The sequence below is a fragment of the Colletotrichum chrysophilum genome (assembly GCF_026319265.1).
Source record: "Colletotrichum chrysophilum strain AFK26 chromosome Unknown scaffold_106, whole genome shotgun sequence".
NCBI lineage: Eukaryota > Fungi > Ascomycota > Sordariomycetes > Glomerellales > Glomerellaceae > Colletotrichum > Colletotrichum chrysophilum.
In genome coordinates, this window is record NW_026517393.1 from 94,173 (window position 1) to 118,974 (window position 24,802).

Consider the following 24,802-nt stretch of genomic DNA (forward strand, 5'->3'; position numbering starts at 1 on the left):
AGCAATGCGCCAAAGACGGAGGAACTGACACGAAAGTACGTTTAGCGCGGCGCACGACATTGGTGACGTTGTGGTCGGCTATCCGACAGCAGGGTCTGTTGACAGATGTTGGGAATTCATGGTGTGAATCAGTTACCTATCGGACGTTTCTGAACTTAGTTTTTGTGCACAGAAAGACCAGGTGTCAACGGTTGTCGTTATCACTCATAGAACAGAAAGTGTAAATTGGCGATAGAGGGCAAATGGAAAGTATTCCAAATAGCAATCAGGTGGTTTCCGAAGTTCCAGAGTTCTCATTTCGAGTGCAGTTCAATACAAGTCCTGAACAACCATTCCTATGTATCTTTATTTTCATACGTTGCCTTGGAATGAAGTCCACCAAGATTCCATTCTCATGTTTGGTCATGCACAGGTTTATATAACCGTCGTGATGCTCTCATGGTCTGAAAAGCCCTTGAATTTGTTGAGCTCGTCGCAATTTCGCAAGCCGCCACCCCTACTTCCACAATCCTCCGAACATGCGGAACGGGAGTGACCATATCGCGTCAGGCCTGCATCGGCACCTCCAAGTCGGAGCCAACACCCTATCAACAATCCATCAATACTCCTGTGCCTTAACAAGGCCGCCCGGTCTGGCCTGTTCATTATTTGTACTATTGTACCCTCATCTAAGCAGGAATTCCCAAACCAACTATCGACTTGCAACACGGAGAGCAGCGCCTCCACGAGGGCAAGTAAATTGACAACGCAAATAACCTAACCAAGCAAAGGGAGGCCATCGCCACTACCCAATCGATCAATCCGACACCCCTCAATTGAATTAAAATATTTAATGTCTTATACTCTAGCCAATAGGAGGCCTTACATAGGCTATAGCCCCACTTATAGGTATACCCAGCCCATAGGTATAAGTGAGGGTATATGTGAGGGGCCCCCTTAGGGGGGTCGGGGGGGTGGGAGGGCTTGAGGGTCCCTCTAAAGAGCCCTCTAAGGGGCCCTCTAAGGGGCCTAAGGGGCCCTCTGAGGGCCTACGAGAGGGCTTATGAGGCTGTAGATATCCTTAAAATTACCCGATTAGGTAGTCTATATGACGTCATTTTATATAGTGATTGATTTGTTTTATTTGCAAGTTAGCCAAGTAATTAAAAACACTAAAAAAAAGAGCCAAGTTAACAAGTATGGGGGTCAAAATTGCTTTGATTGCCCTTGTGGAGGCGCTGACGGAGAGATCGTTGCATACCCCATCTTGTCACTAGACTAGTACAAGACTCTCATAGACGGCGAAAAAAGAGAAGAAGAAGCTTTAGGATGAGTCCAGAGATCAAGATTTCAAGCTAGCGCGCTGTTGGACCAGTGCATAATTGAAAGCCTGCAGAACACGATTTACCGATGAGGCGTTCCTGCTGAAATTTCTGGGAAAACATTCATGTATGCCGGAGAATCTGACGGAGTTTGACACGCTAATAGATGCAAACTTGCGGGAAAAAGCTGATTTGGTAACTCAGCTCCGAATCCTTCTTGATCAGCGTACATGTAGTGATAGATAGCGAGTTACCCCTGCATGATGCGTTGCCTGATTTTGTGCTTCCCCACGATTTCCCTTTTCGGGCCACCCAATTGCAGGCAGCTGTAGAAAAAGCAATGGTGATTCAGAATCTGGACTGTATTCCCAGATCGCCATTGGTTGGTTTCACCTCTCAGCGGGTCTGACAGCTCGCTAGTAGTCCGCAGTTGCTATCATATGACGACTTTGTGGTGGCCTCCGCAAGGCTCCCGATAGAAATTTGAGGGAAATTAAAAACAGAACAACCGCAGTATCCGTGGCCAAATCAACCGGTTCTGTCGTAAGCATCGTCTTCATAGTCACCCCCACTCACTCATCTCCATCCCAAAACTGAGCAATGACAGGAGGTTGTCTTGGAGGGTCGGACTTCATGGCATGACAAACCGAACGACTCTAAGCAGGAATACATGCACGGAGTCAAATTGTCTCACCATACTCCTCCTGCGCGATGATTCCCGACGGCTTTAGCTGCCCTGAGGACAGCAACTCGACCGACTGTCTCCTGCGGACTTTGCTGCAGTTTCTGAACGAGCAGCACCGAGAGGAAGATGCCCAAACTAACTGGGATCCAATCACGTTCTGGTTCACAGTTCCCGTCGGTGTGCTTGCCACTGTGTTCGCCGTTACCATGATCCTGCAGGCTGTTTTTGCGGCTGCGAAAGGGCGACGAAAGACCAATGAACGAGCCATTGGAAGGTGGTCTCGGAAGACCAAGAAGGGATGGAGTTGGTCGGAAATGGGCTTCGAAGTAACAGCACGGACTCCGATATTGCGAACAGGAACTCTGCTAGAGCACGTCATGGCCCGACAATCAATCTTTGAGGGGATGGATCCAGACAGTAGGACGTTAGACGGTAGCGTGGAAACGATGAGTAAAGGCGAAACAGGCGAAGCTGATGCCTTGACACAGGTAATACAGAGACGGAGAGGAATTATAAGAAAAAAAGAGCATATTAAACTGACCTCACCCAGGTGCACTGGTGGCAAAACATTCAAAGGATATGGAGCGACAGCACTGGAACAACTTACCGGAAATCCTCATCTTTATCGACACTACAGACTCCACTAGGTTCAGGAAACCAACGCTGGACTTCCTATAGCGATCTGGCTTATTCAACCACACGAGCCAGGAGTTGGTTCCGTTCCGTCTCCGAGGACACCTCTGCGGCTGCTTGGATTGGCCTCTTCGCGGAAATTGGCCTGGACCGGGTTGAGCTAAACCTGGTAGACATGGGCAACGGCCTCCGTTGAGTTACAGCCGATTACCTCCCAGATGATATTGTGGCAGCGCCAGCGTACGCAGAGCTGGGAATTATTGTATCGCTCCTCGCGACGACAGGGGTCAGTTTTGGAGCCGTGGATGAATCTTCAAGATATCCTACCATTGTTGGCCGAGGATTTCAGTTCGACTTTCGTCAACACCCCATACTCGGCGTCGTTGGCGCCTATTCACGACACGAGAGGAAGGATAAGAGAACAGCGACTTCAGATCTCAAGGCTATTCGCATGGCATTGCTGAACGGAAACGGAATTATATACACAGCAGGTGGACTTCTGCTAGCTCGGGATGAGTCCGAGTATGGTCCCATTTACACCACTACCACTGTCCATGGATCGCAAGTACGATATGGTCTGAACTTGCTTCGACCATCGCATTTCGAACGCAAGATCATTTCAACTCACATGCAGAAAGTTGCGAATAGACATTTCAACAAACAGGACTCCTTTCCACAAGGTCGAAATGTCATTCCAAGCGGCAAATTGCCAGTCGTCAGTCTCTTTCTAGCTGGCACACCGGACCACCCTCCTGCCATATTCCCCAACTCCACCCTGGGGAGGGACCATGATTTAACAGCTCTTGCACTCAATGGAAGTTACTGGCCAAAGGTACTACTGAGTGAGGCGAAGGAATTGAAACTCTCACAGTGGCGACTGTCCAGCGATCCCCCATCATGGAGCCACTTCGTTTGGTTCAATTTCAGCATCCCTGATAGAACAATTGCAGACAGTCCTGGGGAGCTCGCCAGAATTGCACGGGTAGTACAATGGGCTTTTGATGATAAGAAGCTACGTGTCAAAGAAGCAAGAAACCTTGAGTATCGTAAAGCCGAACAAATCACCAAGAACAAGCACAAAGCAGAGGAAGCGGCCAGAATGACAGCAAAATTGGTTCAAGGAAGAAATCAACGCCATGCTATGCTTAAGGCACAAAGAGCTGCCGAAGAAACAGCTTTGGCTGAGAAGATCAAAGCTGAAGCCTCCGCAGCACTACAAGCTGCTGACTTGGAGTCCAAGGAACCCATCAAAGGCTATCTTTTGGTTCTTCAATTGTGTCTCAAGTTACTTCACAGCCCGCAAAAGCTTAGACAATGGTTCTTCAGGTTCCCAATTGGATTACAGAAGGCTTTGCGATGGGTAGTTCTTCAGCAAATGAAGGACGTCGACAAATGGCTTCAAGACAGTGGAAGGGATGATGTCGAGTTCCGCGCTGTGGTACTATGCAGCACGACATTGCTCTTACTGCACGCTGAGGAAATGGTCAATAATGTCCAAGATTGTGGCCCTGTCACCAATTCCAGCTGTTGCCCCTTTGATGGGCACGACTCTGGCCAGGCTACGACACACACTGCAAACCAGCCACATTGCAGACATGACACGGCTCGTTGTAGGCACTCAAAGACCCTACAAGCACTTGCAAACCTACTGAAGAGCTTCAACCTGGGTGAGAACATCTACGAGGCTCTGAACCCAGCATATGACAGGGAAGATAATCATGACGTAGTCAGTCCCGGGCCGGAGATCGCCAGCGGCAATGAGAAACTCCTTCATCTACACCTATTTGCTGAGAAAGCAAGGCAACATGGACGCCATTTGAAACACCTTACAGGGTTTGATTTCGAAGAAGGCTCTGACGTTGCCGGTTTGTATCAACTGTTGGATAGACTGCGAGCAATTTTGGTTCAAAATTCTGCTTCAAAGAGCGATTGGTCTTCTTGGGACCAAGATCATGCCCATAGAGACCAGAACACAAGGGATGTCGACGATGTTATCATTTATCGATGTCTAATGGTAGCCTTTCTCTTTCGAACCGCCTCAGATAGTACCAAGATACTCGAGTCGGGTCTTTGGGAACATGTTGTGCCTCTCATATAAGGTCAGCTAGGTGTAATTAAGCTAGGTTTTGTTTTCATCGGTTGAATTTCAAGTTCTGTGACCAGCTGTTCGTTGTGCAAGATGGCTCATGCAAAGGGCCAATACGCCAACTCGAAGACGAATCCCGTTGTCATCTTCGCATGCTGGAGTGCGTGATCGAAGGAAACATGCTCAATCGTATCGTTGGGGGTATGAATGTATGGGTTGTGGTTTCCAAAAGGCGCCTCAAAGATGAACGATGAAGGATATCCGTTGCGGTTGGCCGACGCATGATCAGAGCAAGCATATCCGCAGACGGTCTCCTCATACGGGATGTCGGTGTACTGCATACCATTAGTCCTTCGTCACCACAAGTCTAGTCGACAGACTTACCGTATCAATCACCCGTTTCATGAACGCGACCTGATCAAGATCAACCCAGTCCGTGACGACACCGAATCTCTCGACCCCATCTCGGCCAACGTATCCGACCATGTCCTGGTTGAGCATGGCGACAACCTGACGGCGGCTTGCATTGTACTGCGTAAAAATGTCCTGGCTACCAAGTAGTCCGGCCTCCTCGGCGCCATACCAGTGGAACTCAACGGTGTTCAGCAACTCTCCCGCCGCGATCCTTGGATCCGTCAAGGCGACTCTCAGCACCTCGAGAATCATCACGCTGCCGGATCCGTTGTCATCGGCTCCGGGTGCACGTCCTGCACCTCTATCCCCAGATATCACGGAGTCCAGATGGGCGCCAACTACAACGGTCCGTTGGTTCTGGCCAGGGATCGTGACAATGATGCTGGGCTGCGACCAAGCAGTATGTCTCACGTAACGGACATTGGCGGTAGGATGTCCCGCGGCATCAACGATGGCGGAGATCTGGCCAAACAGCCACTCGGCAGACTCGACGCCTGTGCGAGAGAGGTAATATCTGTTGTGGAAGGCCGAGAAACGCTCCAGATGGGCTTGCATGCGCGACTTGTCGAGCTTGGGGATGAGCGCGTTGACGTGGCTTGTCTGGTTCATTTCAGTCGGGAACGGGAGAGCCGCCGCCAATCTGAAATCTTTAGTTGATGCCGCAGGGGCGTCAGGCCATTCCGTGATGTCGAAGAAGTGGATGCGTTTCTGGAAGTGTCAATAAAGACATGTCAGAGAGACATGCGGCTACGTACGTCCATCATCTCCCACTTCTCCTCTTCTGTGACAGTGACCGTTTCGCCGGGCGCGGTCTCCAAGGTGAAGAGCTTGGAGGCATCGCGCGCAATGGACTCTGCCGCAGTAGAGGCAGCGAGACCCGCAAGAAAGATTGTAACGCGCATTGTGACGACCGCGTTGAGCGGAGAACGAGATTCAGAATGGACGACGTCGGGCGGCTGTTACTTCAGATGATGCCGTCGCAGCTTTGGTCGATGATCTGGCCCAGGAAATGAAAGTGGGAGGAGGATGAAAGGTAGAAATATCCACTCAAGCCCAGCCTGAACCCTGATGAGCTTACATCCGTGTGAGCCATGCGGTGGTCAAAAGCCCTAAAACTCAATTCAATCTATCGATCGTCTGTAATGGACGTTCGCTTGGCGGCTGGGATATTCGTACTCTGAGCTGCATGTAAGACTTGGTGGTTGCCCGAACCCCTCACCGTAACCATCTCCCCGCGCGATTTCGTCCTTGGCTAAAAGTCACCTTCCGAATACAATCAGTCTTGGCACCTCAGAAAAAGTGCCCGACGTTGGCGAGCAACATGATGTTTGTTCAAAACATAAAAACAGGCAAGTGTTTATCCGTAAGCCAAATCATTCGTAGTTCCGAGTGAAGAGGGCAGAGATTACTGAAAGTTCATAATAGCAAATCTTGCACATAATCAATCGAATGCGTCGCGAAGTTAAGACGGCGGGGAACCCAACGTAGATGGCAGATCATTCCAAGCGCTCGGAAGCCCGGGCCAAGAAACTCACGCTCTTGGCTACACAGGACCACCTCATTGGGTACACAACATCCGTACCTGCAGATCTCCCAACCACAATCTCGAGCATCCTCTTGATTCCGTTGATAACAGCTGACCGTGGATGTCTCGGGAAGCTGCCGAGTATCACCTCCTCATCCAAGGCCCCGGCGCGCTTAGCGCTGCATCAGCATTCAAACGTCCCAGTCCCCCTTACGAAAGGCATTCGCAATCTTTCTCACCGTGGATTCAGCACGCGCACCTCGCTCAAATTCATTACTAACGGCAAGACACCGGCTCCAAATCGGCTACCTACCTCTGAGACATTCCATCTCGAGTGTGTGGAGAGCTCGGGGCGTACTTAAGCTGAACATACCAGATATTTAACTCATTAGGTCCGTTCATAAGAGCTTTAGCTTGACCAGGTTCATTGAACAGGCACATTAAAGTAATGGATATTTGGAAGCCGTGTGCTGAAGAATGATAAACTTGTACATTCGTGTAGGATCTCCCCGCAAATTGAATCGCATAGAAAACCTTGCTTTATTCCTTGCTTCGTCAGAGTATTTTTCAACTCATAGTCAATCAAGCTTGCCACCTTTCATTCACCTATGCAGCCTGCCCACCCAGCTTTCCGGTTAGTTCCTCCTCTTTAGGTCAAGTTCAACAGTCGGTCAACATCTTCAAGGCTTCAGTGGAAGCTTCTCCCATAACAGAGTCTGACTGAGGTCCGTAAAGGTATCCTCGATAACTCGGATGGTGCGGTTGATTATCTCATCAATATCGCTCTCAGTCACGATGTAGGGTGGACAGATGAGGAAGTGGTCCCCGGCATAGCCGTCATATGTTCCACCGGCATGGAATAGGGAGATGTCGTATCCAGGCTGGAGACCTTTGGCGTGGAGTAGGTTGTTGACATCCAGGTTGGGAGGGAATGGAGCTTTTGTCGTCTTTTCCGAAACGAATTCAACAGCCCAAAATAGCCCACGGCCACGCACATCTCCTACAAACGGGAGAGGAAGAATCCGGTCTTTGAGCTGTTGTTCGAGATACTTCCCCACTTTTGCCACATTACTGGCGAGGTTGTGCTCCCGGATAATCTGCTGCGTTTTCAGGGCCGCGGCCACGGCCAATGGATAGGCCATGTATGCTTGACCGTGTGGAAAGGGCTTTCCAGCCCTCTTGAACGAGCTGACAAGGTCAGAGTTGACCAGAACAGCCGAGATCGCACCATATCCAGCGCCCAGGCCTTTCCCCACGGCCTGGATGTCTGGAGCTACTCCTTCCTGCTCCCATGCATGTAGAGATCCGGTGCGCCCCATACCGCACATGATCTCGTCGAGAATCAGAAGCGCACCGTACTTTTGGCAAACAGCCTTCATCGCTCTGAAGTAGCCGGGAACCGGAATTGCGCAACCACTCGCCTAACGTTCCAGTCAGTCTTGCGGAGCAGCACAGGCAAAGTGACGGAGACTCACACTTCCTCCAACTGTTTCAGCCACGAAGGCACAAACCTTTTCTGGACCGACTCTTTGGAACTCGTCGTCCAGCTCCTGAGCAAGTCTTTCGACATAAGCTTCTTCTGTCTCCCCATGCCGCAGCCCGCGATAGGTGCTACAGGCCGAGACATGCGTCGTGATTTTGGGGACTATAGAGTTGAAAGGATCCTTCCGAGGTTTCCAGTCTCCAAGTGCCAGCGAGCCCAGGGTCGCACCATGGTAAGATCGGACTCTCGCGATGAATCTCGTACGTTCGGGCTCGGGGGTGGCCAGATGCGTGAAATGGGTCTTGGCTAGCTTCATCGTGACTTCCATTGCCTCAGATCCTAGAATGCAAGCTAATCAAAGTCTGTCGAAAAGGGTGCTAAGATAAACCTCGAGGCATTTAGAAATACTTACCAGATCCGCACAGAATTGCCTTACCCATGTGCCCATGTGTCGATTGAACTAACAGCGAGGCAAGTTCTTCCGCTACTTTCGTCTGGTAGAAACCAGGATGGCAATAGGGGATATTCAAAAGTTGTTCAATAACCGCCAGCTTCACTTGCTGATTGTCGAACCCAAGACACGAGACAGCAGCCCCAGAAGTGGCGTCGAGTATTTTGCGACCATCTTCGGTTTCGAGGTAGATGCCCTTTCCCGAAGTAATTACCAGAGCAGGATTCTTTTCAAAGTGTTTGTATAGAAGGCTGTAATTGGATTTCTTTCCGTTCATGTGGACTGGATTCTTCATGATGCAGAGATGAAAGAATTGTTGGCTGTGTGAATGAGTCTAAGGAGGGTTTATGACTCTGCAGTGGTGACGAGGAAAGAAGTGATTGGGAAATTGAATCGGGACGATGGGAAGACTTTGGCAAAGTTATGAGACATTTATTATAGCAGTTGAAGCCCGAGGCCTGTGTTCAAGATCTTGCTTCCGATATTCTCACCTTTCCAATGTTAACACTAAGAATCATCAATAATTTTATGATGCCCTTTGCAGAGGCTCATACCAATGCTATTCATGATTCTTGTACTGCTCTGCTAACAAATCTAATAATATACAGGAAACACTTATCTTCCCAATGTGCCAACACATTTGTTGCACCGACGATGGCTTGGACGAGGTATTTCATACTCACCCCCGACGGTCCAAGGCGCATCTCGATTGGAAACAAAACATTAGAGTGGTGCCAATATCGTCCAATGTGAATGCTAGAAGACTAACCACATGACAGGACTATGTGCAACATCAACTTCATTGCTTTCGTGAGGGGTAGGGCATTCCACTTCCAATCGTAGACGATTACTGCATATACCTACTTTTCATCGTCATCGTAGTGTACGGACCGAGGCTCATACTCAATCACAAGCCTTTGCCGTCTTCAGCCTCTCGGTAGTCATCTGCACAAGAGTGGCTGTTGTTGCACAGTTGTTTCTCTCGACTAGCCTTGCAAGCTGTCTGTGGCTAGTGTGCTCTCACCCCACTCACGTCATGAATGTTCCATACTTTCAACACATCTTCAACGTTTCCGAAGTCATTGGTTCTGTACTCCGCCTCCGGGAATATCTCTTTCCGAACATCTCCCGCGACACGGGAGACGTGGAGATAACTGCGCTAACCCAAGGAACAACGAATGGCGTAGGTTATCGATGGTTAAACGAAACGTCGTTGTCAGACAGTCGCTCAAGCCCCAAAAGTTGTACATGGTAGCAGTCCGCCCGAGCGGTCCGGCTGCGATCCCCAGATCCGAGAGTTCGCTGGTGAAAATCTACGGCGATGACGCTGACATCATTATTGACCGACCGAGAAAGTAGGACAACACGTTCTACCATATGTTGATGTCGCACACTGACACTCCTGACCTGTCAACAAAAAGAGGAGCTTAAGCTCCATGGCATTCCTTTTTATCCCAGGCTTGCACCATCGCCTCTGGTGCGCATCCCGAACGACCATGCCTACCAATGTCTGGACGGTAGTCTGCTCAATTGACGACATAACAAAAGAGGCAGTTTAGCGCGCAGTGGCGAGGGGACCTGCAACGTGGCATGCGGTAGTTTCTCGCTCATCTTCCGGTCGTCAACGGCTCGGAAGTGGTTGAATGCGTTACCCGAAACCACGAAATCCCACAATTATCTGATATGATCGATCCCTAAAACTCACACCCCAAAACATGAAAGACTGATACACCCTGAAAAGTATCGGATGTTGCACCTAACGGAAGCTAAGCGGGGAGGGAACTGGTGGAACATTGGTCTAAACAAGAATCCTCACAAACCTTTCGTCCGCGACAGATCCCGATCAGAAAATGGCATCCGTCGACGTCATGCCTCTCAAACTGCAAATGCCATGTTACATGAGTTGCAGAATACGGGCCCCCTTCAAATTCCACTTCCATCAGGAGGAACCCAAAAGCGGCTTCTTTGGAGACCATCATCTCCAAAGGTTGCCAGGAGACACAACTTGTCGACAGAGGCGGCGGAAATATCAATAGCATATTTGACAAAGCCTGAAGCCGTTGATCTTCATGCGTAAAAATAGATGCATAGCATACGGCGACACTGTCTTGATTGTGGATTTGTATCTTGACGCGCCTGAGTTTAGCAATGCCCTTGCAGGCCTTCTCATGACATTGTTAGTTAGCTATCCTGCCGTCAGCTTCTTGCGCACCTTAGTTGGCAATACCGGCCAAGATGGCCTTTGGCAACATCCGTCAAGGTTGTAGAAATGTCTGCGTACCTTACCTAGGCAGTGTGAGAGGTCACGGTATGTCCGTGCAGACGGCCATCCATGATTTGGATTGTAGAAATTTGCTGTAGAAATTTGCTGTTGCTAGGAAAAGCAAAAAGCTGTCAACCTCTACTATAACAAAAATAGTCCCACCAAAGAACCAGACTCTTTCCGCTTCGGAGATCATCACCAAATCGTCAAAATGTGGGGATTGCTTCCCAGTGAGTTGAGACTCCAAATCCTGGAATATCTCCTTGCCCTGAAACCTGAACGCTTAGCCCCATACACCACGTTCTGTCGACCATGGCAACACCGTATCGAGCCTATCCTATTCGAGGAAGTCACGCTTTACGTGACAACCGCCAACATTTTGTCAGGCAAAACGACTCCATCAACACTCGCCGACATCATCCGCGGTCCAAGGATACAGGACCTCAAAAAGCTGAGCATTGTCATAGACTTTGATCCGTCAAGTTTCACCATCGTCACGGATGGCCCGAGGCGCCAAATGCAACTCGGCGCTGCCTTTGCGGATGTCATCGACGGCACCTTCAACGCGATACGTGGCTGGAGACGCGACCAAATATATGTCCATCTTGAGATCCACGAGAAGCGATCATGCGGCCATCATCTGATACACCACGGAAGCAAGCTCGCAGATCTGCAGGGGAAGACCATCGACTGCGTGTGGTTTATTCGACACCTGGAATACATCGTCGATAGATGTCGTTGCTGCTCGCTTAGAGGACTCCCGGCGATGATTTGCTCGACAATGTCGACAGATTTGTGGGATATCGAGTACGGATCTGATAGGCGCGAAATCAGGAACCCGTCGATGTTCGAGGAGGAATTCAATTTTTTAACTTGGGGGTTGAAGTCGCTTACTGTGAGAAACATGGCCTCGAGCGGCTATAACCCATATGATCGAAGATACGATTGGTTCTATCCGTGTTCTTCGTCAATTGTCAAAGTCAGCCAGAACTTGGAGACCCTCCAATTTTCGGATCCCGTTGAAAATATCTTGGGTGGTAATTTTCCACGGTGGCCGAACCTCAAGTCCCTCTCCGTGACATCAACACGGCTGAGAGACTTTGCGTACAATGCCCAAGCTGAACTGGATTATATGGCAGAGGTCGCCCAGAGAATGCAACAACTGCGACGGCTCGAACTTTGGTGTTTCGGAGCCAATCGCCCGCACCTGGACAACGCTGGCCGCCTCCTTTACACGGTGAATGAGAACAGTGCTCATCTTTCGTGGCAGGCTGGCGGGACCTTCAGTTACCGATTACGCATATTTCCTTCGCGCAAGGTGGCTAGCTTTCATGGCAAGACGCTAAAGATCACAAAATTCCGGGTTGGAACATACGGATGGGAGCGATCTATCTCCTTACATCAGCGTTGATGGAATTCTTCGAAACGCGTCTGTGTTATGGGAAAGAGGTGCAGAAAGACGAGTAAGAGACACTGATCGACACGAGACTGGACTAGCGAGGTGAGATATTGATATCAACGACGGATAGTTGCAATATTCTGAAGGGCCACAAGCTGCGAGGTCGTTGGCAGAAAAATTCGATACGTAGTCACCGAAAGACTAAGAAGAGAAGTGAACATCGTGTAGTTAATAGCTCTATACCGAGAATTCGTCTCCATGCGACGCTCGCATACATGTCGTAGCTGTTAGCGATTTGTGTATGAAAGGGCTTCACCCGAGTTGTGTGACTGAACTATCACCAAGGCTTACAGGCCGGAGACGTTGTTAGGTGATAGCAGAAGCACCATGTAGATATTGCCAAAATGGTGGCCTTTTCCATTTTTTGCAAGTCCACATTTATATTGTGCCTGATTTGATGTCGTGAACCGTCAGGTCCACATCAATGACGCCCGGACATGACCTTTTTGTCCCGGAACTTTGCACACCGTCGGAGTGAAAGCGAGAAGATGGGATTCCATGTGAATTCCATGTGAATTATTAAGATGAGTAAGGGGCGCTTATGGCCGAAGTCAACCTTGAGAACAGTGTCATCCTGGTGTCAGCCTTTGTCGAGGCAACTTCATGTCACCTGCGACTTCCTCAAACCTCCTCATTCACGACCTGCCTGCCTGGCACTGTACTTTCCACATGGAGGCATGAAGGCATCTCGGTAAGTTAAGGTACTAAGGTAGGCAGGTACTTGCCTTACGTAGGCTGCATCCTCTGTCAATGGCAAGTACTACTGCCATTCCAGCGCTACGTCTGGTGCTTGCTGGAGCAGGTGCAGGTATATGCTCCTGCCTCTCGGGCTAGATGCTCTTGCTTATCTAGAGATTTCATCAGTTTGTTAGTGAAAGACGAGGAGGGCAAGACCGACAGCAGCAGGTGCGAAATATTACGTTGACTGCCAACCAGAGAACATTTAAGTAGCCGTCCGTCCCGGCACCTCACTCCATCTTTGGACAACTCCAACCAAACAACATTACATTCAAGTAGGCATCTGTCCCGGCACTCCACGCAATCTTTTGACAGCCCAAACCACACAAAATCGTCTCAACGCCAACGAAAAATGAAGTTCCCTACTCTCATCGCCGCCACCATCCTCCTCGGCCTGGGCGCTAACGCGGCTGCCGTCACCGACACCGACGCAGCGATGGCTGCCGGCATTGGTGGAAACAAGCACTACGGCGTAAGTGATACCCTCAGCCGCCTTGACACACACACAGCCGAAGTGACCGCTGACACCGACTGCCAGAAATGCCTCAAAGGCCCGAACCAGTGTGTACTCAACCAGAAGCACGGAGAGCGCAGAATCGACTGCAGGAAACCGGTATGTGGACCCTTCGAACCACTTCCTTGCGAGATTCCCTATCCTGACTTGCGAAATCACTAGTGTTCAAAAGATGGTGCGCGCTGCAGAGAGGCACGTGTTCGTCACCAGGCGCATTGCTGGTGAGCGACCAGAATCTCCCATCAGACCTGGCTGGCCGTCTACATGGGGCCTTGGCAAGAATATTGGAATGCATGGAGAGGTTCGTGGGAAGGCACGACAACGTGGCTGGCATCTTAGAAACAAAAGGCTTCCGTACCGAACGCAGGATGGAAGGGAACTGGCTGAACAAGGGGAAAGTGCTTTGAGGCCGAGTAATGATGTCGAGTATCGATAATTAGTAGCTGAATACAACAAAAATTACCTCCTACTCCCATTCTCGCCCAAGTGCTCTTGTTGGCATCACGATTCTATCCTGACAGCAAAGGTTGCGTCTCCGTATCCCTATGGTTTGGTGCTGATCTCATTTGGGTAGTCCACAGAAGCATGCCCTGGACGATAGAAAACAGACCGCTGTTGACCACTGGCCACCCAACCAGACGGTACCATCCGTCATAGGAGGGCGAGTACGGAGGATACCTGACGCGGACCATCCACGAGATTGCCAATGCCGCGAAGACAACGGTATGCGTGGCGAAGCCTGGTACACTGATAGCCCCAGGGCTTGACTGGCGCTGTATCTCTCGAGCTTGCGGGATGGCAGAAGCGAGGACTAGTATGCTCGACACGGGGAGCAGGATGAGGTAATGCCCCATGATAAAGAGGTCGCGACCCCAGTTCCTCGGTTCGGAGCGCGAGTCCGGGAAGATGGCGTCGAAGATGGCCGGGACGAGGGAAATCAGGATGAAAACCACGTAGATGGCGCCGACGCTGTGCCTCGTCGCTTGACGGCCGGCGTTTGATGCCGAGTAACGGAGGCTTAGAAGCAGTCTGCCCACATGTTAGTTACCTGACGTCTCCAAGAAGCAAGGGATGCTTGGAAGTCTGCTTACAGAGAAAGGGAGCACAGCCAGACAACGACGAGCTGGATGAAGTTGAGCCAGTCGCCTGCTGTTACGGGGTCGTTGACAAAGGCATCGCCCCGAAGTCTGCCCGTGTCGTTGACGTTGAGAAAGAATCCGAGGGTGAGCTGCTCCGTGGCGCTGATGAGGTTGCAGAGGACGTAGTACAATGACAGACCGTCGCAGTGGCCCTGTTCGAGGATGCGGTGGTACTGGGGAAGGTACGACGCGATGGTTGCGATGCTCAAGGCTCTGGGAGAAGTCAGCATTCGTCCTGGGTGCAAAGTGGGAGGTCTCGATGTTGCGACGAGCGGTCAACGGAATGCGTGACTCACATTCTGGCCCAGTTTGGGAGAATATTTGGCACCATGGCTTCGCAATTCCTCGCGGTTGCAGGTCAAAAAGCGGTTGCTTGGGTCGAGCACGGGTTTGGCGATGCGACCGACGGCGGTTGAATGACACTAGCGGCGGTCGATGGCTTGTCCAACGAGCTCAGAAACGGCAATCGCACTGCAACAGAGGATAGCCTGGACGCAATAGACAAACAAAGATCCAAAGTTGGCTGCCTGTCGCGGGGCAAAATATTCTCGTGATGGTGGTTGATCCTGTAGGATTCCTTCATTCCGCCACGTGGGCGGGCGAATCAGAGCAACTCCGCCAAGAAGTCGGGGAACCGGTGATCGGTGGGTCGTTTGCCTCTCTCGAAGCTCGCATTTTCTCCAACGTGATCGAAATTGGCCAGATACAAGCGGAAATCATCGCGACTTTGATGTGTTTATCTGACAATAATAAGGCAGGTGCAAAGAGACCTTGGATGGCCGTGGTCGCGACTGCCCCGCTTCGGCCGAGCAGAGGGCAGGCTTTGAAGCGATCGTGGAAGAAAACACCCAAAAACATCATCACGAGTCAAGTCAACACGAGAGAAATGTTGCGTTGCATAAGCCGTACGCATTATCGGGCTACCTATTAAAGACTGCTGCATAATCTGCCCTATGACCACCTCGCGAAGCCACTGATACAATGAATCATCTCTGCAAGTCTGAATCTCTCTCTGCCCGTCCGTCTCGAAAACCTCAAAAGTCCGTGTCTCAAACCACTAATACCACTCCAGACCCTGACCGGAAGAACGATCCAGCAAACCCATCCGAAAGAAAGAACCGAATCTCTCTAGGGGTAGATCTGCCAGGCGCCGTGGGCCTTGTTGCCGAACTGCTCCTCGAGGTCGCAGCCGATGTTGCCCCAGCCGCGCATGCGACCGTGGGTGTTGTCGAGGTGCTCGATGGCGCCCTCGAGCAGACGCTCAATGTCCATGTTGCCGATGACGCTGAAGTAGCGCGGGCCGTAGGCGAAGTGGCACGTCTGGTACTTGATGATCGGGGTCAGGTCGCCGACGCGCGCGGCGCGCACCTCGTCCGCGTTGAACATCCAGAACTTGCGGTGCTCTCGGATGTAGATCATGAGCGTCTTGCAGTCCTCGATGAGCGCCGAGTCCTTGTGAGCGCCGCCCATCCAGATCGTCTTGCCGCTGCAGCGCTTCGAGGGGCCGAGGGGCGTGATGACCGTCTCGGATTTGCCGCCGAGGCTCTTGACCTCGGACCGGACGTTGCCGTTGACCTGGAAGGTGGCGTTGTTGCCGTTCTTGTTAAGGACGGCGACGTCGACCCAGGTGACGTGGGCGGGGTCGTCGGCGGGGGCCTTGGGCTCGGTGGCGTTGGCCTCGACGAGCTTGATGTTGCTGTAGTCGGGGGTCTTGAAGGCCTCGGCATCGATGTCGTTGTCGCGGCGGTCGAGCTCGCCGGAGGGAAGGTTGGGGTTGCGCCAGAAGAGGCTGAACTCGCCGTTGTGGATGGGTCTGCTTCCGTCGAGAATGCACCAGACGCCCATCTTGCCGGTGACGCCGCCGTCGTCGGTGTTGCACTCCTCCCAGCGGATGACATTGTCGACGAAGCGGAGCATGTCTCTGTTGGTGACGACGATGCCGGGCTTGGTGGTCTTGAACATGATGCCGCAGGTGCCGTGGGCGGCGAACTTGGCCCAGTAGCCAACGTCACGGTCCTTAAACTTGACGCGGGCACTATTGTTCTGGACGAACTTGGCGAGGCGCTCGCAGTCGACCTTGCGGGGGATGTTGGACTCGGACCAGGAGGATGTCAGCCAGGTGGGCTTGCAGTAGGGGCCCTCCATGTCGCCGCCGGTGGTGAGCAGGAAGCGCTTGGCGAGGGTGGTGTCGCTGGCCGTGGTGTTGGCGAGGGTGCTGTTGCTGGCCGTGACGTTGGCGAGGGCGCCCAGGTTGGTGTCGATGGGGATTCTGTCGTTCATGATGTAGGCGGACGTGTCCTTGGGGATCATGTCGGCCGTCTTGACGACGAGAGGGCCCAGGGCCTTGGCGTCACGAATGTCGAGGGCGTTGTCGCCGGCCAGGGACTCGGTGGCGGCGCGCTCCTGGAGACGCCAGAACATGGGAGCCCAGCCAAGCTCGCCGTCGACAACGGCGCAGTCAGCTTCACTAGAGGCGGAGAGGCGGCCATCGACAGTCCAGGCGCGGCGGTTGAGCGCGCTCTCGAGGAAGCGCGTGACATCGGCGTTGCTGAAGACGACGTCGCGGTTGAAGGTCTGGCTGCGGAAGGCACAGGTTCCGACCCAGAAAACCTCGGCCCAGCGAGCAAGGTCGGCGTCGTGGTCCTCGAAGTAGACCAGGGCGTTGTGGGCCTTGACGTAGTCGTGGAGAGCCTGGCAGTCGTCGCGACGAGGCATGCCGGCGCCGGCTCTCTTGGTGGCGCGGATGGTGCAGAGCTCGGCGTAGCCCTTGGCGGGCTCGATCTTGATGTGCTTGGCGAGGGCCGGGGAAGACTTGTTGCGCATGTCCTCGACCATGGCGAAGCCCTTGCCGATGTTGAGGATCACGTCAGAGCCATTGGATGCCTTGAACGTGATCTCGCTGGCGGCGACGGGGGCCTGGTGGGAAGCACTGGCGACGTCGACGGGGATGACGACTGCACCGGCTTGGGCGGCCAGAACCGCGATGGGAGCGAGAGCTTTGCGCATCGCGAGATTGGGGAATGGTGATGCTTGGAGTGAATTGACTTGGAGGAAGCAACGAGAGGAGGAGATCCCGAAGGAGAAGAGACGCAAAGAGCGCGAATCGCAGCAAGTAGAGGCGTGATTGGGATGAAAATTTCCTTCCAAGGAGACGCGAGGCCCTGAGCTTGGTGTGGAAGAAAATTGAGAGTGGTGTGGGAGGAGGAGAAATTTTTGCTGTGTGGCCTTGGGAAAGATGAAAGGTGAAAGGTGAAGGTGAATCGGGGCTGAGGGGGGTGGTTTGAGGGACGCAGGGCGGCACCACCACAACACAATATTCGCTTCTTTTTGGCTGTGAAAGCGGAAAGATCGCCAGGAAGCGTATTAAAACTTTTCCGAGGAATCTCAGGAGGGAAGTCAGGCAGATGAAGACTCGAAGGGCCAGGCTGAGCTATGTTGAGTTCGTTTTCAGGGGCTGCCAAGACCTGAGGCGAGGCAAGGTGAGAAGCAAGGTGAGATGCGTCGATGTTAGGAAGCCACAACTGGAAGAGATTTTACCACTTCCTTCTGAATTCAGCTGGAGGTTTCACCTTGCTGCATGAAAACTCTGAATATTGAGTATCAGTATCCTGGGCGTGGGCGTGGGTGGTGACGCGGGTCCTAGGGTTCATCCCGTGCGGCTGGTGATGGTTGCATGCTGGTGCGGCTTGGTGGTGATGAGGTATGGGTCCGCTTGACGACTCAGCGTTCAGTTGATCACATGGCAGAAAGGGATGTGCGTGCTACGCATGGTCACTTGGGACCAGCAGCAAGGAGGCGCAAAATAAGCCGGCAAAAGGATGTGAACAAGTTGGATGTGCGAGGTACAAAGCCACCCATGGATACTTATGCATCCAAGACTAAGTCAATCAGACTCCTGGATTCATGGATCAAAGCTGAGGCCTGCATCAGAAGAAGAGTTAGTGTTCACGCAAAGTGAGAATTGGAGCTGAGTCTGCCAGCTAATGAGTTGAGTATAGAAGTCGAGATACTCATCACATTAGATCTGTAGGCATGAAATTGAAAACATATAAAATTGGACAGGGCCTTTTAGACTTCCACAGCCAACAAAAGTCTGACAAGGAGTCAAAGATGATATCAAAGAAAACAGAATTGCAAAAGATATCGTTCGTTGTACAACTCCAAACTCTTCAATTCAAACAAAGGACTACTCTCTCAGGGCCTACTCTAATTGCAACGTTTCTTCCAGTTTGACATCCCCTGCAGAGAAGCCTACCATAAAGTGATATAGGCCCTCCACGAACCTTTCGCCGCGTATTTTCTGGTCCCAGATCTTCAGATCATTCTTGGAAACAACCAATTCCACATCTTTACTGCTGCCAGCTGGGACCTCCACCTTGGCGAAAGCCTTCAACAGCTTGGGCGGCTCCTTTGCCTCGTCAGGATATCCAACATACAGCTGCACAACCTCTTGTGCGTCCATCGCACCTTCGTTGGTCAATGTGACTGTAGAGATGACGGTGCTCTCATTGCTAGAAATCTTGAGACCGCTCAGGCTGAAGTTGGAGTATGTCAAGCCGTGTCCAAACGGGAAAAGGGGCTCGACACCACTCTTGTCGAAGGCCTTGTAACCGACGTACAGCCCCTCAGCGTAAGGAACATCGATGGCAGTGTTGATCTGGATGGTGTCGTTCAGCTTGGCTGGAAATGTCATCGGCAGCTTTCCGCTGGGGCTAATATCGCCGAAGAGGAGACGCTCCAGAGCCAGGCCGACTTGCTGACCGGGGTACCAGATGTCCATCACCGCCTCCACATCCTCGATCCAAGGCATGAGAATAGCAGAGTTGGTGTTCAGAACGACAACCGTCTTTTTCGACTTTCCAGCAACCCGGCTGATGAGCGTGTCTTGGTCACCTGGAAGCGTCATACCAAGCCCACTGTCAGCGCCCTCGGACAACCGATCGGAGGCAAAGATAATGCTGATATCAGCCCATTGAGCAAGCTTGTCGGCATCTGAGTCTCTTGTCTGGTTGCCAACGTCCACGCCAAGAGTGATTCCGTATCCCCCGGTCGAGAGCGAGTAGCCCATGTCGTATTTCAACGTGAGCTTGACTTCGGTTCCGGCCTTGAGATCCGCCGTGCCTTGAACGAAGTTGCCGAAATTGGCATACGACATGTTCGCGACGAGGACTTCATCCAAGTAAAGAAGGGCAGTTCCCTGGCCGTACATGGAAAAGTGGTGGGTGCCGGTCGTGTTAGGGAGGAAGGTTCCCTCATAAATGACGGAGAAGACATCTGGGTATGCCTGCCACAGCTGCGAGGGATAGCTCGCAATGGTGATGTTGGAGATGAACTCGGTCGCACTCACAGGCCCCGTGAAGTCGGTTGTTTTGTAGTAGGTCGCGTTCACGCCGCCGTCCTTGAACATTGATGACGGTATGGTGGGAAACTGCCCCGTGCCGGGATACGCTTCTGAGTACTTGACCGTGATGTTCTCCGCACTCCCACGTCGAGATAGTGCATCGAATGGTGCTTGAACAACCATGGTGGAATCAATGACAAAACCTCCGTGGTTCTCAGAGACTTGGTTTTCGGTCGTCGCACCGATGCCAAAGACAGCAATCTTGGTGTACTTCTCAGGTGATAGAGGCAATGTGCTGTCCTCGTTCTTGAGAAGCACTGCACCCTCTTCCACCATTTTCTGTGCAAGGTCCAGGTGCTCTTGTGTGCGAACATGAGCCGTCGAGTCGCCATTGACGGGGTTGTCAACCTGTCCCAATTTGAACATGTACCTCCAGAGCCTCTTGACCATATCATCAATGCGCTCTCTCGGAACAGATCCGTTGTTGACAGCTTGCACAAGCAGATCTCCATAGTATGCAGGGAAGCCATAACTGTCCGTCAAATCCCCACCAGGCATGGAGATATCCAACCCGGCCATGACGGCAGGGACCGTACTCCTCGTCGAAAAATACCAGTCCGCGACCACGAAGCCTTCAAAGCCCCATTCCTGGCGCAGCGTGGTGTTGAGAAGCCAATCATTCTCGCAGGTGAAGTCGCCGTTCAGTCGGTTGTACGAACACATCACACAAGCCGCGTCCGCCTCTTGCACACTCGCCTTGAAAGCAGGCAGATACAGCTCGTGCATCGTCCGCTCGTCGACGACCGCGTTCACCGTGACCCATTCAGGGCCCAGGCCGAACCGGTTGGTATCCTGGTTGTACGCCGCAAAATGCTTCGGACAGGCCAGCGCCCCCTGGCTCTGGATGCCCTGCGTCACCGCAACGGCCAAACGAGCAGTCAACCAGGGGTCCTCGGAGAGGGTCTCGGCCGCGCGAGCCCACAGCGGAGAGCGGAGGATGTTGATCGTCGGGGCGAGGACGATGTTGCGTCCTTTGCCCATGTGCTCTTGTGCGAGAGCCTGGCCGTAGTCGTACTGGATGGAGGTGTTCCACGACGATGCGGCCATGACAGGGGCTGGGAAGGCCGTGACGTTGTTGAGAGAGTTGCCGACTCCTGCCGGGCCATCGCCCATGCAGATGTCCGGGATGCCGAGGGTCGAGTTGCCTTGAATGTGGCCGATGCAAGCGTTGACGCCAGTTCCATTGTCGGTAAGCTTTGATGTTGTCAGTATCATGAGGAGAAGACAGCGGATGATGTAGGCTTACCTCCGTGTCGCCTTGGACCATGGCATGCTTCTGAGTGTCATTGAGCTGCGCGATGAATAACTCAAGACGCTCTTCAAATGGGAGTGTCTTGTCCAGCCATGGCTGCACAGCCAGAGAAGTTGACGCCCATGAGGCGAGTAATAGCGTTGACGAGGCCCTCATGATGCCGTCTGTGAACCGCGCAGATATTCGCAGAACGCCAGTAACTTGACAATCTGGGGGTGGACCAAAGGTGGCTCCATGGACTCGAATTCCGACTCCTGCATGAGGTTTGCATTGCATATATGGTGCCTGCTATCATCCATACGTTGTTTAATTTGACCCTGTTTGACCTCGTGATCCTTCGGACCAGGTTTGAGGGGCGGTGTGCGGGTTGGTCCCCGCGCCGGCCTCTTAGTTGCAGCTGTCACTATCGTAGAAGACCGGCCATTGCAACCCTAACATTCGGCATCGCCATGAGCATATCGGACGTCAACTCCACTGATAAACATGGAAGATAGGACTCCGGCTAAATGCGATTTGCAGTCCGCGTCCCCGGGGAACGGAGTTGATGCGTTGCTCGCATGGGGATCCTGGCTTTCTCAAATCGGTTTTACCAGTGCTACGGCCTCGGGAACATCATCGGCAAGATTGGGGTTTCCATAGCCAAAGATTGAGTGCTATTATCCAGTATCTCAAATAGAAGACGGGGTAAAATGAAGTTAATTAGTCAAAGCTGTCCAGGCTACGCTGCTCAGGCTTGGGCTACAGAGTCTAGCGATATTCTCCACCGCAGTCGCCCATGTCCTCAAACATCTCCATCCTCTTGCTTCTCTTCAAAATCTGTTCAATCGAGGTTCGATCATCTTCATCCAGAGACCAGCCGAGCGCAGCCGTGTTCTCGTCCGCATGCTCACTAATACCCATACGAGCACCCACAATGACGGCGCCGACGTAGGGGAAGTCCAGTACCCAGCGAATCGCGACCGTAGATAGACTCACACCGTGCTTGGAGCTCACCAATTCCAACGTGCGCAGAAGCTCTTGGAATAGCTCCCATCCACCCCAGCTTTTGATCATGGCGTAGTACTTGCGTTGGCTTGGGGTGATCGTCTCGGCGTAAAGATCAGGTTCGTCTTTACCAAGCCACTTCTCGGCAAGGAAACCGCCACACTGTAATTGGACAATTAGCGCCCATTTGGTGAAGAGTGATGTACTTATCCCAGTAAGACTCACCAAAGTCCCGTATGTGAGAAGCTTTACATTGTGCTTCTCACACACCTCGGCCATACGCACGACTGGCCTGGAATCAATAAGGGAGAACTAAGAGCACATTAGCTCACTAAACATCGTTGACTGGAGATTGGGCTTCATTACCTGGACCTGATTTGAATGAATCTTGATATTATGAGAAAGAATATTCCCCATGTGGTGCGTATCAAAGTTGCAAAGACCCAAAGTACCAACTCGTGGATCTTCCGCCAAGAACTGCAATGCCTCGATGTATTGAGGGTCCTCGTACTGTGTATTGGTCAGGCGTTGGACTTCGATAACATGCTCATGACGGGTTTAGACTCACGAATTGCCAGTGGAATTGCAGCAAGTCAATCCTGTCCGTCTGCAGTCGCCTGCATCTCTCGGATACGTTGGCCTTAACAGCCTCACGAGTGACGGTCATGGGGTTGAACACGCAGTACTTGGTGCCGGCGAATGTCGTCCCCTTAACAGGATACGAAGAGTTGAAACGTCCCTGGAAATAATGTTCAGCTTTTCGATTTGATCAAAGACTCTCGAGTCAACTCACAAAGACGATTTCCGCATCGCCGTAGTGATCGGCCATGTCGAAAGCAACCAATCCAGAGCTGACGTATTGGGAGAACTGGGCAATGATTTTGGAAGCTGGTGCTGAACCCCACGATGGGCTCGACATTTGCCAGAGACCCGAGAAGATTCTGGGGAGTCCGCGCCCGTTCATCTCGAAGGTCTCCTTGGCTTCGGGAAGAGCGACCTGCAGGTTGTTGTCTGGCGTGTTGATGTCATCGAAGGCTGGGATCGGGACTTCCAGGAGGATGCAAGTCGCCGTCAATGCCCGTGTGTAAGGATAATCGAGACCTTTCTCGTTTGTGGTTGCCTTACAGTCAAGCAGGGCTTGGTGTAGGCTGTCCAGGAGTTTCCGCTCCTCGTCCAGAAGTTTAGAGCGCCCAGCTGAGAGCAGGGTCTTTTCTATCGCAGTTATCAGCTGCACAACATCTCCGTCGATGGATGCTAGAAACTCTTCCGTGCTCGTCCCTTGGCTGAGGAGTAGATCGACACCCTGCATAGTCAAGTTGCCCATGAGGGTGATGCTCTCGTGACTGAGGCCGCATCCCATCATGCACCGAATTGTCTTCTGAGTCGCTTTCAATGACGACGTATCCAGACCTCTAGACTGAGCCTGGATTTTCGGAAGTGCCACGTCTTGAATGTAGCTTCTGGTCTCTGTTTCGAATGTGGACGTAATTTCTTGATGAGAAGCCAACAATGAGCGCATGATAACCCGCATTCCCTCAGGCGTCATATTCGTAATGATGCTGTCGGTCATCATGTTGACATGGGCCGTCTTGACCCTGCGGGCCCCTGAGCCTGCTGCCATATCGACGGTCAAAGTTGGTAGTGAATTGTCCAAGGAAACGATACGATAGTCGATGCAGTGCCCGGCGTCACGATATTGCCAAATGGCGTCGTACAAACACAATCTCGACTCAGATGCAAGTGTTGTCGTCACAGCGCGGGAATAAGCCAATGTCGTTAAGGACTCCCGTCGCCGGCGTTCAAACCGGCCTGTGGAATGCCGGCGAGAGCTTGTTATCGGAGTTGGCAGGGAGCCAGTGGGAAGCGGGGAAGCGGAGGGGACGTTTTGGGAGTAGCGCCGATAAGTTATCATGAGACATGACCGCGGGGACCCTGTGTTGAAGAGCCGACGAGATACCGCGGGTGGGGTTTTCCGAAATTGGACCGGGCTTCATCTGATCAATAAGACACCGACGGCAGCAACTATCGCCAGGTCGTGGACCGCACAGCTCAATCCAATCAATCGACGTTGCCCGGCCGGAAAGAGACTATGGAGGCCCTCAGTGAGGCGCCGCGGGGCCCAAAGTCCGTGTAAGCTTCTCGGGTATGACACAATGCGTCAATGCGCAAATGCTGATGAGTTGATGGCCAATTCAAGTGTGAAGGCGTGCTTGCCGTGCAGAACTGTTAAGATGCGATGTGTTGTTGAGGAGAATGAGACAATATGTGCGCGTTGTTCGCGCAAGTCGCTCAATTGCGTTTTTCAGGATCATCGCCGAGGAAGGAAGCCCGGAACACGGTGCGTTGCGTCGTTCGAACAGTCACACCACACCAAATCATGTAGTTGACGCTCAATTTGGGGTTACAGGATTGCGAAGAGACACAGCGCCTCATCGAGGCACCTCGCCAGTACCCCTCCACCTGAACAGACGAGT

General features: G+C 52.2%; 7 protein-coding genes across 7 annotated transcripts; 1 reads left to right on the forward strand and 6 right to left on the reverse strand.

Annotated features, from left to right (window-relative positions):
• Nucleotides 1–4,803: 4,803 nt before the first annotated feature.
• COL26b_010193 (uncharacterized protein) lies at nucleotides 4,804–6,021 on the reverse strand (the record flags this gene model as incomplete). The annotated part of the gene is made up of 3 exons (XM_053182900.1): nucleotides 4,804–5,040; nucleotides 5,090–5,827; nucleotides 5,875–6,021. 3 exons carry the CDS (start codon nucleotides 6,019–6,021, stop codon nucleotides 4,804–4,806), a joined length of 1,122 nt encoding a protein of 373 aa, XP_053033169.1.
• A 1,303-nt stretch (nucleotides 6,022–7,324) lies between these two features.
• COL26b_010194 (uncharacterized protein) lies at nucleotides 7,325–8,567 on the reverse strand (the record flags this gene model as incomplete). Its single annotated transcript, XM_053182901.1, has 3 exons — nucleotides 7,325–8,065; nucleotides 8,156–8,466; nucleotides 8,540–8,567. 3 exons carry the CDS (start codon nucleotides 8,565–8,567, stop codon nucleotides 7,325–7,327), a joined length of 1,080 nt encoding a protein of 359 aa, XP_053033170.1.
• A 4,823-nt stretch (nucleotides 8,568–13,390) lies between these two features.
• Nucleotides 13,391–13,969, forward strand: COL26b_010195 (uncharacterized protein; the record flags this gene model as incomplete). Its single annotated transcript, XM_053182902.1, has 3 exons — nucleotides 13,391–13,510; nucleotides 13,577–13,651; nucleotides 13,952–13,969. The coding sequence occupies 3 exons, from the start codon at nucleotides 13,391–13,393 to the stop codon at nucleotides 13,967–13,969; spliced, it is 213 nt and encodes a 70-aa protein (XP_053033171.1).
• Nucleotides 13,970–14,061: 92 nt separating this feature from the next.
• COL26b_010196 (uncharacterized protein) lies at nucleotides 14,062–15,022 on the reverse strand (the record flags this gene model as incomplete). Its single annotated transcript, XM_053182903.1, has 3 exons — nucleotides 14,062–14,581; nucleotides 14,644–14,904; nucleotides 14,988–15,022. 3 exons carry the CDS (start codon nucleotides 15,020–15,022, stop codon nucleotides 14,062–14,064), a joined length of 816 nt encoding a protein of 271 aa, XP_053033172.1.
• A 797-nt stretch (nucleotides 15,023–15,819) lies between these two features.
• COL26b_010197 (uncharacterized protein) lies at nucleotides 15,820–17,697 on the reverse strand (the record flags this gene model as incomplete). The annotated part of the gene is made up of 1 exon (XM_053182904.1): nucleotides 15,820–17,697. One exon carries the CDS (start codon nucleotides 17,695–17,697, stop codon nucleotides 15,820–15,822), a length of 1,878 nt encoding a protein of 625 aa, XP_053033173.1.
• A 1,195-nt stretch (nucleotides 17,698–18,892) lies between these two features.
• On the reverse strand, nucleotides 18,893–21,500 carry COL26b_010198 (uncharacterized protein; the record flags this gene model as incomplete). Its single annotated transcript, XM_053182905.1, has 2 exons — nucleotides 18,893–21,286; nucleotides 21,339–21,500. 2 exons carry the CDS (start codon nucleotides 21,498–21,500, stop codon nucleotides 18,893–18,895), a joined length of 2,556 nt encoding a protein of 851 aa, XP_053033174.1.
• Nucleotides 21,501–22,091: 591 nt separating this feature from the next.
• On the reverse strand, nucleotides 22,092–23,949 carry COL26b_010199 (uncharacterized protein; the record flags this gene model as incomplete). Its single annotated transcript, XM_053182906.1, has 5 exons — nucleotides 22,092–22,490; nucleotides 22,554–22,640; nucleotides 22,785–22,838; nucleotides 22,897–23,067; nucleotides 23,122–23,949. The coding sequence occupies 5 exons, from the start codon at nucleotides 23,947–23,949 to the stop codon at nucleotides 22,092–22,094; spliced, it is 1,539 nt and encodes a 512-aa protein (XP_053033175.1).
• Nucleotides 23,950–24,802: the final 853 nt, after the last annotated feature.